Here is a 16,682-nt window from a genome sequence, read left to right as displayed (position 1 = left end):
GGCTGCAGCTTGCGTCGGCGCGTGGCGGAGGACTCGTCGGCGCCGCCGTCGAGGACGGCGGAGGAGGAGGATGCCTACGCGGCGGACTCGATGGGGATACGGAGCACGCCATCGATGTTGGTGGCGATGGCTTGGACGGTTCCCGTGCCGATGGCCGGCTCGGACGCTGAGCGGTGTGAAACCGACTACACCGGTTAACCAGCCCGCACCAACCCGGAAAATCCCCTCCTATCGGAATGGTTTAAACCAGACCAATCCAGTTTAAACTGCTGCACACGGTCTGGTTTGAGGAACCAACAGAACCCAGCTTAAACCGGGATTGCACAGGTTGAGTCCCGCCGGACATGCGCCTGCCAAGCAGCGGCGGCTGGAGGAGGCCGTAAACGGGGTCAGCGCCCCGCCGCCGCCGCTGAGAACTGATCGCTGGAGGGACGCGATCAGGAACCAGCGCGCTCGCCTCAGCGCCGAGGAGCGAGCTGATCCCACCTAGGCCCCCACCGGTAACGACAACTGGTGGGCGGACTTCTTCCCGGCGCAATACGACGCCGACATGAACACCACCAATGGCCTCGTCGGCCAGAGGAACACGTGGAACAAGGAGTGGCGCGTCCGCTTCGGGGGCGTTCCTAGGTGCACCCTGCCGAACGTCGTCGACGGCATCCACAACGGCGCCCTAAGGCTGGAGATGCCACCTTCCCCACCGCCATCTCCTTTGGCCGTAGCGCGGTCGCAACCGAGGTGGACGTACCCGTCCTCCTCAAACTCTTCTTCTTCGGGGCCGGCGCGATCGACGCCTTCCTCGCACCACGCCACGTCGTACAGCGTGCCGAAGCGCAAGGTGAAGGAAGAGCCTGAGTACGTGACGCCACCTGCGATTCGAAGGCGCGGCAGCAGCAGCGTCAACATCCGCGAACCAGCGCGGCAACAGCAGAGGCGCGTCGGTTGCGCCCTCCTTGTCCCGAAGCCGGAGGTGAAAGGAGGAGTGTACTCCTTGAAGGCGTTGATGGGGCTCCTCTCGGCTCTCCTTGGTGCTCTGGGCGAAAGCCCAAGATCCTCGGATCGGGCGGTGGCGGCTCTCTTGTGTCACTCTCTTCTTGAAGACACCGCCTTGGAGCTCACGGCGTGCGGCTCTTCATTGGTTGGTTGGCGGAGGTGCGAGGCTTCTTTGGATGACGTCGGCTCTTCGTTTGGCGATCTTCGGCAAAGTTTGCGATGTGCTCTTCCCCTGCGTTGAGCTTCCTAGGTGTTGCTTGCTGATCGGTGCGCAGCATTTCGGTTCCTGGGGGTGGTCGGCCTCCTGTGGCATCTCCTGCGACGGGAGGGTTGTCGACCGTGTGCGTGTTCATTGGCTCGCTCGTTGGGTTAGCTCCGGGCCAACACTATTGTTGTCCAGTTTCTATCACGAGTCTGCGTAGTCGCCGTATTAGCCATGCTCATTGTTCACGCTCCCTGCAGTAGCTTATTGTTCGCTCTCCTGGCGGTAGCTTCTTTGGTAGTTTCTATGGGTATGGTGTGCGTTCTTGTAAGCTGGGTTCAACTTCTTGTATCTTGTCGCTATTGCGGATGTTATTAATTTAACGCCGGGCCTTTGGCCTATTACTAAAAAAAACATTCAAGGAGCAGAAACATTGTGTTTCAATTGCTGATGAGAAGGTGGTTTTAGCCACACAAACCTATCACCTGGTAAAATTAACTGAGTTGCATTCGCCGTTGGCATATCATGTATTCATGTATGTTTTCTATTTTGGTGGGGTAGGGAGAGTATACAGAGAATTGATCTTGTCCAGTCTTTTTGTTTGTGTGAAATAATACTCCTTCCGGATCAAAAGATGCATCTATTTTTAGGCAATTATCTTCAACTGGAGGGAGTAGTAAAGTGACATAAGATCCATAACTTCAAACGAGGTGGAATTTTTGGAATATCTTGTGGCTTAGTTGTACTACTTTTGCAATTATCACACTACCTCCAATTTAATGAATAAGCCTTATATTATTTTTTTAAAGTCAAACATTGTAAACTTTGAACAAGATTTTACAAAATATAATTAACATGTACAATATAGAATCAATGTCATTAGATACATCATGCAATATATTTCTATATTATATCTATATACATAATATTATAGTGGTTGGTAGTTCTTCTTAAAAGTTCGGACCAGGTTTACTAAGCTTGACTTTTCAGAAAAAAATATAAACCTTATTCGTTGAAAAGAATGGAGAGTTAACATATGTTGCAAGGAAAATATGGACCGTGGCGAAGCACGGGCATTCAACTAGTACTATGAGAAAACTTGCAAGGTAGTTGTTTGAATTGATTAGAAACGGATACGAGGGTGTAATGGGCCACATAGTGCAAAATACACGCACTAGGCCGATCAAAATTGGCCCACCGAGCCTTTAATGGTCAAGGGTTTACCCCCAACCGCAGGGCCAGTCCTATACGCCGACCAGGTCGGCGCCGATGCGGGTTGCCGCACACCCCTCGTCGGGTATTGGGCCTAGCCCATTTAGCGTTTTTTCGATTTCGCCTTCGTTTTCTCTCTTTTTTCTTTTTTTTGTTTTTCCATTTTTCTGTTTTATTTTCTTTTTCTTTCTGTTTATTTTTTCTTTTGTTCAAATTGAAAAAGTCTATATTCGGAAAATGTTTAAATTCGAAAAATGTTTAAATTTGAGAATTACTAAAATGGTTCAATATGAAAACTACTCAAATTCAAAAATTGTTCAAATATGAAAATCGTTCGTGTTCGAAATTTGTTCAAATATGAAATTTGTCCAAATTCGAAAATTGTTCAAATATGAAAATCGTTCATATTCAAAATTTGTTCAAATTCGAAAATTGTTCTAATATGAAAATTGTTCAGATTTGAAAATTGTCCAAATATAAAATTTATTAAAATTCAGAAATATACAAAAAAACGAAAAAGAAAAAAAAGGGCTTACCTGATGTTGGGCTGCGGCCCGTTTAGGGAAAACGATTCAGCAAACTGGGCCAAGCCCACGAAATACCGGAAGAAGGTGGAGGGGGTGTGCGGCAACTGTTTCCGCGCCGATCAAGTCGGTGGACAGCATCACCCCAACCGCAGCCATCCTCCCTCATGTTTCTCCCGCTCTCCCCCGACGCCATCCACCCTGATGCAGATCGAGCCGCCACCACCTAGCCCCATCGTCGTTGGCCACCCAAGCTCCTTCTGCTTGGCCACCCTAATCTCCCCAACCAATGAACTCTCATCATGTGCTTACGACATCTCCCCTTCTTCCTCGCTTCCCTCTCTTGTGTGACCCCCTCCGCTTCCAACGCCGCCTCTTGTTGGCACGTCACCTCAGCCGACGCCACCTCGTCTCCACGACCTAGCATCTTGCATGACACGAGCTCTGGTCTTCATCAATCTCATGAGGGAAGTATACTATGAGTGCATGACACGGGCACATTGCATGGCGCGAGGCTCATGACAAGACCGAAAGCCCGAGGATTAGTTTTACGGACGAAAAATGCGTATGTAGATGACTTTACCCGAATAGGTTCCTGTGTACATGTACGGGTGAGCAGGGTGACATGTCTGTTTGTGGGAGAAAAACCCGGATGCATGCATAAAATCTAGGCGTGTGCTCATATAGATATATACATGCATAATCATTTGATTCGTTTGTCTACACACATCACATGTAGTCCCTCCGATTCATAACAAGTGAGGTGACATTAGTTTATTTTTAATTAAATCTAAACTAAAACCATGATAATTAGTGTAGATTGGAAGGAGTACCTTTTTTAGCCGAACCATGAGCGGCAAACAAAAATTACGATATAAGCACGCCGCAAATGTTTTGATTTTGAAGTCAACATTTCGGGCCTTGCAGAAAATTAATTACTTCCTCCGTCCCCAAATAAGTGTATGTTTTATTTTTTGAAAGTTAAACATTTTTAAATTAGACAATTTTTTACATAATAATAGCAACTTATATGTATATATTATTGAATTATATGTCAAGATGAATCTAACTACTGTACTACTCCCTCCGTCCCGGTTCACAGGGCCTAATCTGAAAAAACATTTGTCTCATAACACCATCCCACTAAAGCCTGCATGCATTTAATTAGAAGTAGTACCTCCCTCTAATTACTCTCTCCTTTCTCTTTCTCTTTTTTAAGCTGGAGGAAACAACCAGTGCATGCACGCAGGGTGGAAAACCCAATGATTTTTCATGTGGAGATGCGGTGCATGCAAATCTGTTAGCATTCCTATTAATTAGAAAGGACAGCTGATTGGAGAGAGGCAAGTGGTGAGAAGATTTTTAGCGTCCAATCAAATGCTACCTTGGTCACGGTGCAAATTCATGTGAGTCCTATGAACCGGGACGGAGGGAGTATATTAATTTAGCGTTATAAATGCTGCTATTTTTGTAGGTAGTTGTGGGCGGCGCAATTTTCATCAGGTTGCAAGTGGACACGTCCATGGAGTGTCCGCGTTTGCCTGCATTGGCCGCACGGATGACATGCAGGATTTGCAGGTACCTGTTTCCGTCACGCATGCAGGATAAGAAGGATTAGCAGGCCACGCGGACGTTTTGTGGACCAACCGAAGCTTTGCTTGCTCACGCGAACCTCCTTCCCTTGTATATGCATATGCATGCATGCGCAGCTGCCCGTTTAGAATCAGCGCTACATAGGATTAACACAGCTACTTGCAAGACTAGCTAGCTAAATGATAGTAGTGTACATCGTTCTGGACCAGCAAAAGTTTTTTCAGTTACCACATGACGAAATATTTATGACAGATTAAAATCAATAATCCTTGTAAAAAAATGACAAAGAAGAATAATTGGCAATACTTGACCAGAAAATCCATGGTAACAGAAAAAGCCTCTAACAGACCCAAACTTCTCATGTGTCCCTTTGTTCTACGGCTCTTAGACGCCAAATTTCTTTCCAAATTGATTTAATGTGTCCCATTTCATATTTGTTAATTGTAAAATAAAGCCAAGGCTATGATGAGAGAAAGTGTCGGGAAAGGGGTGGCAAGAAACAGAGAGTGAAAGAGAGAGAGGTAAAGAGATGTCAAGATAAAGTGGTGGGTAAGAGATGCAGCTGATGAACTCAAAAGGTTGTACTTTACGTAACATTTCGCACAAAATAAGAGAAAACAAGAAACATATAGAAAAAATCTGAGTGACAAACAGGGACATCCGACAAACATTTTACGCCGGAGATGTTTGCACAATGTTTCGCCCACGGTACTATAGATGCAAGTGGGGCAACATTAGGGTACCCTTTACCCTCTTTTGTGGAAAAGTTAAACTAAAATGATGATGTCATCCAAAATTATTAGTTCATTTTTTAACCAAATAGGGTAGAGGGTAACCGAATCTTCGCCCACTTGCATCTCTACCCAGTACCGAGTAAAAGGACACCAATGTCAACTCATCCGTGGCGAGCTCGAACACGTGTCCACCATTGTAGGTACAATTAAGGTGCATATCACTTCACTGGGAGGGAAGAAGACCCCAGGGACAAGTAGGGACTACTTGTGGAGCAGGAGCTAGTTAAATAAATACGTGATGGCTGCAATGCATGAGCAGCCTGATGCATGCATGTGTTGTTGGTGTAATAGCCATCGTAAGATTGACTGGTTGCATAAGCTAGTACGTTGTTTGTTTGTTAGTATTTATCTTTGTACCAGTAATATATTGTGTGCTTGTGTGAGATGGAGGTCCGAAAAAGATCAAAGGCTGTTGGAAAATTTCCCTTCCGATTAGTGCTAGGTAGCTGTTGAAATGCATATTTTTTTGGCTGGTTTTGCTACTCACGTCCACTTTGGAGAGGAAGTGGTAGCGTACAATATCCTCATCCTTTCAAGTGTTAGTATGGAGTATTTGGTTTGTCAAGAGGTGATCCTTGTATACGCGAATGGAGCGGCCGATGGGACAAAGTGATTCAGTTTTGAACCCCTATAAATCAGCTAGCTGGAGGCAGCTGTGTTTATTGATGGAGTCGGCAAGTTAATTTCCGACGCGAGCGAGTTAATGGATTCCGAATTGATCGCTCATTTTAATTCTCTCAGCAGGTGAGGTAACGAGATTCCTTAATAATTTACATCCCGAAAAGTTAGTTTGTGTTGGCTAGAAAATGATGATACACGTCGAAGTGAGAAGACAAAGAAAAGGAAATGATGGACCGGTTGATCGAACTCCCGGCGCGAGCGAGCGAATGGATTCCGGAGGAAGTCGCTCATTTTGTGGGCCGGGTAATGTACAGCTGGCATCCTTCAATTCCAGTCCTGGGAAGCAGTTTGTGCGGGCATACGCCACCAGCTGGCATGGATGGACTCGATCGATCGTGTGCGCGAGAAAAGACGGGGACCAAAATTAATTGATCGACTCGTGTGAGCACAATTAATCCATGCATGCCCGAAAATGTTGCTCCTACCCGATTACTGTAGATTCGATCGATGGAGCTTCACCGGTACGCGGCGAACGCGCGCGCACGTATGTACGGCGCAACAGCTCGTACGCGGACTGCAGACGTATCTCCAGTCCCTGACGGTTCGCCTGGAGGAGATGCGGCGCGACTCGGAGCAGTGGATGCACCACCGCGCGCCTCCTGCCGCAGGAGCTGCGCGAGCGCGTACAAGTGGGCCAACTTCTGCGGCGAGGAGCTGCTCACCTGGGCGCTCGACCCCAAGTCCGGGGTCAGCCTGCCCTCCTCCACGCGCACAGTCATGGCGCTCTCCGAGGTCGAGGCATTCGCGCTGCACGCCGAGGAGCTCAAGTTCGTGGCGGGGCAGTTCCGCCGCATGCACAGCAAGCAGGTGCAGCACACGTTCCGGTTCTACTCCCAGCAGTGGCGCACCTGGGCGGCCACCTACATCCAGGCGGCATGGCGGCGGCACCTCAAGCGAAAGGCCGCCGAGCTGCGGCGGAAGGAGGAGGAAGACGAGGGACGCTCCTCCAGCTTCAAGACCACCATACTGGTGTCCCGCTTCGCCGCCAAGATGCACAGGCAACGCTCCAAGCGGGATGAGGAGGTCATGATCCATGTCCCCGTGCCTAAGCCCCGTGAGCCGGACTTTGGCATTGATGACTGAATGTATCACACGGCCTCCTGCTCCAATTACACTTCCTAACATAGCTTAGCCTTCATCATCCTTACCGAGTCAATGATTTGACGTCTGGATCGGGTGGTGTGACAATATGATCTAGACAAACTTTAGTTATATTCCTTCCCTCTGTGGAAATATAAGACGTTGTGACACACTGTTTTACTACACTTAAATGTCTTACAATTTAGCACAGAGGGAGTATATGTCTGCTATTTCATACCGGATTGCTATGTCTAAGTCGACTGAGAATCCCTAAACTCTCGATCACCCAAAAAAGATCTTCCAAAAAAAACCATAGCATCTCTCTTAATTGACGATGTAACTTTGATTATGAATGAATAAAGAGGAATTATGTGTTAAGAGAAACTGAAATTGCATCATTTACAAAAGTTGCACGTGGTAATAAGGACTCACAAACAGGCTATGGACGCAAGGACTGATACAAAGTCCACCTCATACCCGCAAAAGTTTCCCCATCCATGATACTCAACTCCGCCATGATACTCAACTCCGCCTGCAAGCTTGTTGGATTAATGATGATATAAAATAAAATAATACCATTATATTTTTGTAGATTATGCTTTAGAGACTACCATTTTTACACTAAATAGAGCATCATCATAGTCCGTAAAAATGAAACAATACAAGTTATGGTACAAACCCTAATAGTTCTTTCTTAAATTTTGGTATGCGTAGCGTAAGTAAATGAGTTTACAACCAAAATAGGATGAATATCTTTATTGGTTATCTCAGAGAATAAATTGGAATTTTTTCTCACTGTGAAGTCAAAGACAAAAGTGTTTGTCGACGTTTCTTGCTTATTTCCAAGAAATTATTTCCCTCAAAATATCTTCGTGGTTTGGCACGTAATTTAAGCGGACAATATAAAATTGAAAAAGATAGGCTCTTAAATATTGTTGAGATCCTTGGTTGCAAAGCGGAAACAATCCCGTTAGATGCTCAAGAGAGACATACCGATACCATGCGTAAGGCAAATGCTGATTTAGCTAAGCTACATCGCGAAGAGGAGTCTAAGTGGGATGAGCGTGCAAAAGTCGTCAAAAGAGAATTTTCCAATTAGAACAAGAGTAAGGAATAATTTTGGGCCAGGAAAATTTGAAACATTATATCTCTAAGTATTACAAAAATCTTTTTGGACCGCCACCACCTTATTCTTGTATTATGGTTGAATCGATGAATCATGATATAAAGAAAATTTCTGCTGAGGAAAATGCGATTTTGATTTGTGATTTTACTGCAGAAGAGGTTAAAAAGGCCATAATGCAAATGGAAAAGAATAGGGCGCCGGGACCCGGTCCCGGCTGAATTTTATCAAAAGTTTTGGGATATCTTGAAATCTGACTTGATAGCGATGTTCGAATGTTTTCAAAGAGGAGAGTTACCTCTTTTTCATTTGAAATTTGGGACGATCATCCTTCTCCCCAAAAAATAAAATGCCATCCAAATACGACAATATCGTCCTATCTGCTTGTTAAATGTAAGCTTCAAAGTTTTCACCAAGGTAGGGACTAATGGTGTTTCAAATATTGCTGAAAGTGTGGTCCAGCCGACCCAAACTGCTTTCATGCCTAGTAGACACATTCTCGAGGGTGTTGTTATCCTTCACGAAACCATACACGAACTTCATAGGAAGAAATTAGATGGTGTTTTGTTTAAGATAGATTTTGAAAAGGCATATGACAAGGTAAATGGGGCTCTTTTGCAACAAGCGTTGCGTATGAAAGATTTTGATCCTAAGTGTTGTTCATGGGTTTAGAATTATATTGAGAAAGGTAGTGTGGGTATTAGAGTAAAAAATGACATAGGTCGTTATTTTCAAACAAAAAAAGGTCTTAGACACGGCGATTGATGACCCACAAGTATAGGAGATCGCAACAGTCTTCGAGGGAAGTAAAACCCAAATTTATTGATTCGACACAAGGGGAGGTAAAGAATACTTATAAGCCTTAACAACTGAGTTGTCAATTCAGCTGCACCTGGAAAAGCACTAGCAACAGGGGTGATGTGAAAGTAGCAGTGGTATGAGAGCAATAGTAATAGTAACACAGCAGCAGTAATAGTGATATGAGAGCAATAGCACCAGAAAACAGTTGACATGTAGAACAAGTATATGATGATGAAAGATGGACCGGGGTTCCCAGCTATCTAGTGGTAACTCTCCAATAACAAGTGTTGGGTGAACAAATTACAGTCGGGCAATTGATAGGGTTGAAAGAGCATTAAGACCGAATATCAAGATCATTAATCATGTAGGCATGTTTTCCAATAATAGTCGTACGTGCTCGCAATGAGAAACTTGTACAACATCTTTTGTCCTACCAGCCGGTGGCAGCCGGGCCTCAAGGGAAACTACTGGATATTAAGGTACTCCTTTTAATAGAGCACCGGAGCAAAGCATTAACACACCGTGAAAACATGTGATCCTCACATCACTACCATCCCCTCCGGTTGTCCCGATTTCTGTCACTTCGGGGCCTTTGGTTCCGGACAGTGACATGTGCATACAACTTGTAGATACAATCTAAGCAATAAGTATAGAGCTCAAATCTAAGATCATGCCACTCGGGCCCTAGTGACAAGCATTAAGCATAACAAGATTGCAGCAACAATAACTTCATAAACTTTGTAGATAGACAATCATAACGTAACAATCCATCGGATCCCGACAAACACAACACCGATTACATCAGATGAATCTCAATGAGATCATTGTATTGAAGTACATGGGGGAGAGAATACCAACTAGCTACAGCTAGAACCCGTAGTCCATGGGGGAACTACTCACGGAGCATGGTGGAGGCGATGGCGTTGATGGAGATGGCTTCCGGGGGCACTTCCCCGTCCCGGCAGGGTGCCGGGACAGAGTTCTGTCCCCCGAATTGGAGTTTCGCGACGGTGGCGGCGCCCCTGGAGTCTTTCTGGAGTTTCGTCAATTGGTACTGCGTTTTTAGGTCGAAAGGGATTTTATAGGCGAAGAGGCGGCGCAGGGGGGCACCTGGGGGCGCCACACCCTAGGCCGGCGCGGCCTAGGCCTGGCCCGCGCCGCCATGTGGTGTGGTGGCCCCCTGGCCCCTCTCCGACTCTTCTTCGGTGTTCTGGAGCCTTCCGGAGAAAATAGGAGGTTTGGCGTTGATTTCGTCCAATTCCGAGAATATTGCCCGAACAGCCTTTCTGGAACCAAAAACAACAGAAAACAGGAACTGGCACTATGGCATCTTGTTAATAGGTTAGTTCCGGAAAACGCATGAAATCATCATAAAGTGCAAGCAAAACATGTAAGTATTGTCATAAAACAAGCATGGAACGACAGAAATTATGGATACGTCGGGGACGTATCAGCATCCCCAAGCTTAGTTCCTGCTCGTCCCGAGCAGGTAAACGATAAAAAGAATAATTTCTGTAGTGACATGCTACTTACATAACCTTGATCATACTATTACAAAGCATATGAAATGAATGAAGTGACTCAAGGCAATGATCTATAGTTGCTAACAAGTAGATAACATATAGCAAAACTTTTCATGGAGAGTACTTTCAAGACAAGCATCAAAAGATTGCACAAGAGTTAACTCATAAAGCAATAGATTCAAAGTAAAGGCATCGAAGCAACACAAAGGAAGATATAAGTTTCAGCGCTTGCTTTCAACTTTCAACATGTATATCTCATGGATATTGTCAACATAGAGTAATATGATGAATGCAAATATGCAAGTATGTAAGAATCAATGCACAGTTAACACAAGTATTTGCTTCTTGAGGTGGAGAGAAATAGGTGAACTGACTCAACATTAAAAGTAAAAGAATGGTCCTTCAAAGAGGAAAAGCATCGATTGCTATATTTGTGCTAGAGCTTTGATTTTGAAAACATATAGAGAGCATAAAAAGTAAAATTTTGAGAGGTGTTTGTTGTTGTCAACGAATGGTAATGGGTACACTAACTACCTCGCCAACCGGACTTTTAAGAGCGGCTCCCATTTTATTTTATTTTTGGGTGGCACTCCTTCCAACCTTTCTTTCACAAACCATGGCTAACCGAATCCTCGGGTGCCTGCCAACAATCTCATACCATGAAGGAGTGCCTTTTTATTTTAGTTTTATTATGATGATGACACTCCCCCCAACCTTTGCTTACACAAGCCATGGCTAACCGAATCCTTCGGGTGCCTTCCAACAATCACAAACCATGGAGGAGTGTCTATTTAAGTTAATTAATTCGGGACTGGGAATCCCATTGCCAGCTCTTTTTTGCAAAATTATTGGATAAGCGGATGTGCCACTATTCCATATGAGAGTCCGTCAAAAGTAAATGACAAGGTTGAAAGCTAAACACCACATACTTCCTCATGAGCTATAAAACATTAACACAAATTGAGAAGCATTTTGAATTGTTTAAAGGTAGCACTCAAGCAATTTACTTTGGAATGGCAGGAAATACCACATAGTAGGTAGGTATGGTGGACACAAATGGCATAGTGGTTGGCTCAAGTATTTTGGATGCATGAGAAGTAATCCCTCTCGATACAAGGCTTAGGCTAGCAAGGTTGTTTGAAGCAAACACAAGTATGAACCGGTACAGCAAAACTTACATAAGAACATATCGCAAGCATTATAATACTCTACACTGTCTTCCTTGTTGCTCAAACACTTTTACCAGAAAATATCTAGACCTTAAGAGAAATCAATTATGCAAACCAATTTTAACAAGCTTTACGGTAGTTCTCCACTAATAGGTTTAAACTACATGCAAAAACTTAAATAATCTACTTAAGAGCTCAAAACAATTGCCAAGTGTCAAATTATCCACAACATATAAGGCATTTTCTTTTCCCAACCAAATAACCAATAAGTATTGTAGCTTCCAACTTTTATCATTGAACATTAAAAGTAAAACGAAGAACAAGTGTTCATATGAAAAAGCGGAGCGTGTATCTCTCCCAATCAAGGATTGCTAGGATCCGATCTTATTCAAACACAAACAAAACGAAAATAAACACACAGACGCTCCAAGTAAAACACATATGATGTGACCGAATAAAAATATAGTTTCAGGGGAGGAACCTGATAAGTTGATGAAGAAGGGGATGCCTTGGGCATCCCCAAGCTTAGACGCTTGAGTCTTCTTGAAATATGCAGGGATGAACCACGGGGGCATCCCCAAGCTTAGACTTTTCACTCTTCTCGATCATATATCATCCTCCTCTCTTGACCCTTGAAAACTTCCTTCACACCAAACTTCTCATAAACTTCATTAGAGGGGTTAGTACTCAAAAAAAATTGAATCCACCTTGGTCCTGTAGTGGCACATTGCAAGAACTCAATAAAACATTAGCTACAGCTCTCCACGTCTAGAAAACCTCGCTTAAAGTCCACAAGAGACAATGCAAAAAACAGAGACAGAATCTGCCAAAACAGAACAGCCAGTAAAGACGAATTTTAATAAAATACTTCCGTTGCTCAAACCAGAAAACTCAAAACTAATGAAAGTTGCGTACATATCTGAGGATCACTCACGTAAATTGGCATAATTTTCTGAGTTACCTACAGAGAATTAGACCCAGATACGTGACAGCAAAGAAATCTGTTTCTGCGCAGTAATCCAAATCTAGTATCAACCTTCGATTAGAGGCTTCACTTGGCACAACAAAACACAAAACTAAGATAAGGAGAGGTTGCTACAGTAGTAAACAACTTCCAAGACACAAATATAAAACAAAGTGCTGTAGCAAAATAACACATGGGTTATCTCCCAAGAAGTTGCTTTCTTTATAGCCATTAAGATGGGCTCAGCAGTTTTAATGATGCACTCGCAAGAAATAGTATTTGAAGCAAAAGAGAGCATCAAGAGGCAAATTCAAAACAGATTTAAGTCTAACATGCTTCCTATGCATAGGAATCTTGTAAATAAACAAGTTCATGAAAAGCAAAGTAACAAGCATAGGAAGACAGAACAAGTGTAACTTCAAAATTTTAAGCATATAGAGAGGTGTATTAGTACCATGCAAATTTCTACAACCATATTTTCCTCTCTCATAATAATTTTCAGTAGCTTTATGAACAAACTCAACAATATAACTATCACATGCAGCATACTTCTCATGATTTCCAAACACATAATTTTTATCAAGTTCAAGAATAGTGGAATTAAAACTTTCAAACTTACTTTTATTAATAATATAACAAGGTAGTTGATCAATCTCAAGAGATATGGGACTCATAGAATAAGTTAAATCTTCTCCAATCTCATTTTCATTAGTAGTACAATTAATATTATCAAGTAACATAGGACCATCATCTAGAGCTTTATCATAGACATTTGCCAAACAAAATTCTTTAGTACCATGCATTTCGACATCAGGCACAAACAAAGCATTATCATAAGATTTATCAAAGTAGCATGGATTATCATATATAACAGTAGCATAATCATTCTCACAAGTATTACTCATAGGTATTATTTCAAGAGAATCCACAGGAACATAACATTCAACCTCTTCCGGTAAGCATGGAGGACAATCAAATAGTGTAAGAGATAAAGAGTTACTCTCATTAGAAGGTTGACATGGGTAGCTAATCCATTCTTCCTCCTTTTGTTCGTCGCTCTCCTCTTCTTTTTCATCCAATGAGCTTTCAAGTTCATCAATTTCCTCCTCTTTTTCATCCAATGAGCTTTCAGGTTCATCAATTTCTTCTTCCATCGGTTCCTGCAAATTGTGAGTGCATTCTTGTGCATTAATGTGTCTCTCTTTATAATCAAGGATATAAGGATTCCTACTGTAGCATTCTATGCAAGAATTAAGGATAGTAGAGACATAATCTTTAAGGCCCTTACAAACAACACAAGTTTCATAATTCTCAACCATGAAGGATTCTATCTCGGAGGCTCCCATAAATAAGACAAATTGTTCTACCTCTTCGAACCCATAATGAATATAGCAATTCCGATTATAGCTCTTAATTAAAAATTCCTCACTAAAGCCACATTGAAATTTAAGATGTTTAGTATCCTGTTGAGAGCAACAGTTTATATTATGGCGTTCAAGCAAGATTTTAGCAATTGTATTCAGTTTTTCTATCATAGCACTCATTATTTTACCAGTTCTTGATTCTCTATAACAATTATAACATTCTATAAGCTCCAAGTAAGTTGTTGGTTCTCCCATAACAGCAGTTTTTAATTTTTTGGTTTTTCAAATTTTTATGGATTTTTGGGTATATGAGACAAATAAAACAAGACAAAAATAAACTAAGCAAAAGTAGACTAAGCAAACTAATACTAGACAGAAATAAACTAAGCACAAGTAAACTAGGAAAAAGTAAACTAAGCAAAACAAAATAAAATAAAATAGAGAGAGATGTAGAGTGTACTCCCCAGGTGAACTTATGAGTAGAGCTATGCCTCCCCGGCAACGGCGCCAGAAAATAGTCTTGATGACCCACAAGTATAGGGGATCGCAACAGTCTTCGAGGGAAGTAAAACCCAAATTTATTGATTCGACACAAGGGGAGGTAAAGAATACTTATAAGCCTTAACAACTGAGTTGTCAATTCAGCTGCACCTGGAAAAGCACTAGCAACAGGGGTGATGTGAAAGTAGCAGTGGTATGAGAGCAATAGTAATAGTAACACAGCAGCAGTAATAGTGATATGAGAGCAATAGCACCAGAAAACAGTTGACATGTAGAACAAGTATATGATGATGAAAGATGGACCGGGGTTCCCAGCTATCTAGTGGTAACTCTCCAATAACAAGTGTTGGGTGAACAAATTACAGTCGGGCAATTGATAGGGTTGAAAGAGCATTAAGACCGAATATCAAGATCATTAATCATGTAGGCATGTTTTCCAATAATAGTCGTACGTGCTCGCAATGAGAAACTTGTACAACATCTTTTGTCCTACCAGCCGGTGGCAGCCGGGCCTCAAGGGAAACTACTGGATATTAAGGTACTCCTTTTAATAGAGCACCGGAGCAAAGCATTAACACACCGTGAAAACATGTGATCCTCACATCACTACCATCCCCTCCGGTTGTCCCGATTTCTGTCACTTCGGGGCCTTTGGTTCCGGACAGTGACATGTGCATACAACTTGTAGATACAATCTAAGCAATAAGTATAGAGCTCAAATCTAAGATCATGCCACTCGGGCCCTAGTGACAAGCATTAAGCATAACAAGATTGCAGCAACAATAACTTCATAAACTTTGTAGATAGACAATCATAACGTAACAATCCATCGGATCCCGACAAACACAACACCGATTACATCAGATGAATCTCAATGAGATCATTGTATTGAAGTACATGGGGGAGAGAATACCAACTAGCTACAGCTAGAACCCGTAGTCCATGGGGGAACTACTCACGGAGCATGGTGGAGGCGATGGCGTTGATGGAGATGGCTTCCGGGGGCACTTCCCCGTCCCGGCAGGGTGCCGGGACAGAGTTCTGTCCCCCGAATTGGAGTTTCGCGACGGTGGCGGCGCCCCTGGAGTCTTTCTGGAGTTTCGTCAATTGGTACTGCGTTTTTAGGTCGAAAGGGATTTTATAGGCGAAGAGGCGGCGCAGGGGGGCACCTGGGGGCGCCACACCCTAGGCCGGCGCGGCCTAGGCCTGGCCCGCGCCGCCATGTGGTGTGGTGGCCCCCTGGCCCCTCTCCGACTCTTCTTCGGTGTTCTGGAGCCTTCCGGAGAAAATAGGAGGTTTGGCGTTGATTTCGTCCAATTCCGAGAATATTGCCCGAACAGCCTTTCTGGAACCAAAAACAACAGAAAACAGGAACTGGCACTATGGCATCTTGTTAATAGGTTAGTTCCGGAAAACGCATGAAATCATCATAAAGTGCAAGCAAAACATGTAAGTATTGTCATAAAACAAGCATGGAACGACAGAAATTATGGATACGTCGGGGACGTATCAGCGATCATCTGTCTCCCATTCTATTTAATATTGTTGCGGATATGTTGCTTATTCTGATCGCTAGGGCCAAAGAAGATGGTCAGATTGCTGGTCTTATTCCTCATCTTGTAGATGGGGGGGAGGGGGTCAGTATGCAGATGACACCATTTTATTTATGGAACACAACCTAGATAAAGGTCTAAATATGAAATTAGTTCTATGCAATTTTGAACAATTGTCTGGTCTTAAAACAAACTTTCATAAGAGCGAGCTTTTTGTTTTGTTTTGGGGTGGCAAAACAGGCGAAGAATGATTACAAAACTCTATTTGGGTGTGACACTGGTTCATTACAACCGTTTTCATTCTAAATACTCCCTCTATCTCGTGAAACTATCTAGATATCTTCAAATTTGATAAATCTTCGATAATTGTTATAGGACAAAAGAAGCACGAAATATTAGGCTAAAATCTATGAAGAAAGTTTCTCACGCTTAATTTTAAGCAAATTACATTTAAACCTAGGCATTAGTATAGTTATTTGTTGATTAAAATTCCACCAACTTTGGTGAGAACTTCAGATCCCTTATAATGTAGAGGACGACTAAACCGCCTGAGTAACCAGTTTGAGGGATCGGCTAGGTGCGATCTAACCTCCAAAAAACAAAAC

General features: G+C 43.1%; 1 protein-coding gene across 1 annotated transcript in view; it reads left to right on the top strand.

Annotated features, from left to right (window-relative positions):
• The window catches only part of LOC127347110 (putative cyclic nucleotide-gated ion channel 9), a 62,915-nt gene extending 55,829 nt beyond the window's left edge, over positions 1-7,086 (top strand). Inside the window, exons 4-5 of the mRNA XM_051373334.2 lie at positions 2,064-2,070; positions 6,620-7,086. Coding sequence (XP_051229294.1) covers positions 2,064-2,070; positions 6,620-7,082 — 470 coding nt within the window. The 3' untranslated portion in view covers positions 7,083-7,086. The remainder of the gene's footprint in view (positions 1-2,063; positions 2,071-6,619) is intronic.
• Positions 7,087-16,682: the final 9,596 nt, after the last annotated feature.

The sequence above is a fragment of the Lolium perenne genome, chromosome 4 (assembly GCF_019359855.2).
Source record: "Lolium perenne isolate Kyuss_39 chromosome 4, Kyuss_2.0, whole genome shotgun sequence".
In the NCBI taxonomy this organism is placed as follows: Eukaryota; Viridiplantae; Streptophyta; class Magnoliopsida; order Poales; family Poaceae; genus Lolium; species Lolium perenne.
The sequence above is the reverse complement of the archived record's forward strand: the minus strand, read 5'-3'. Positions and strand labels throughout refer to the sequence as shown.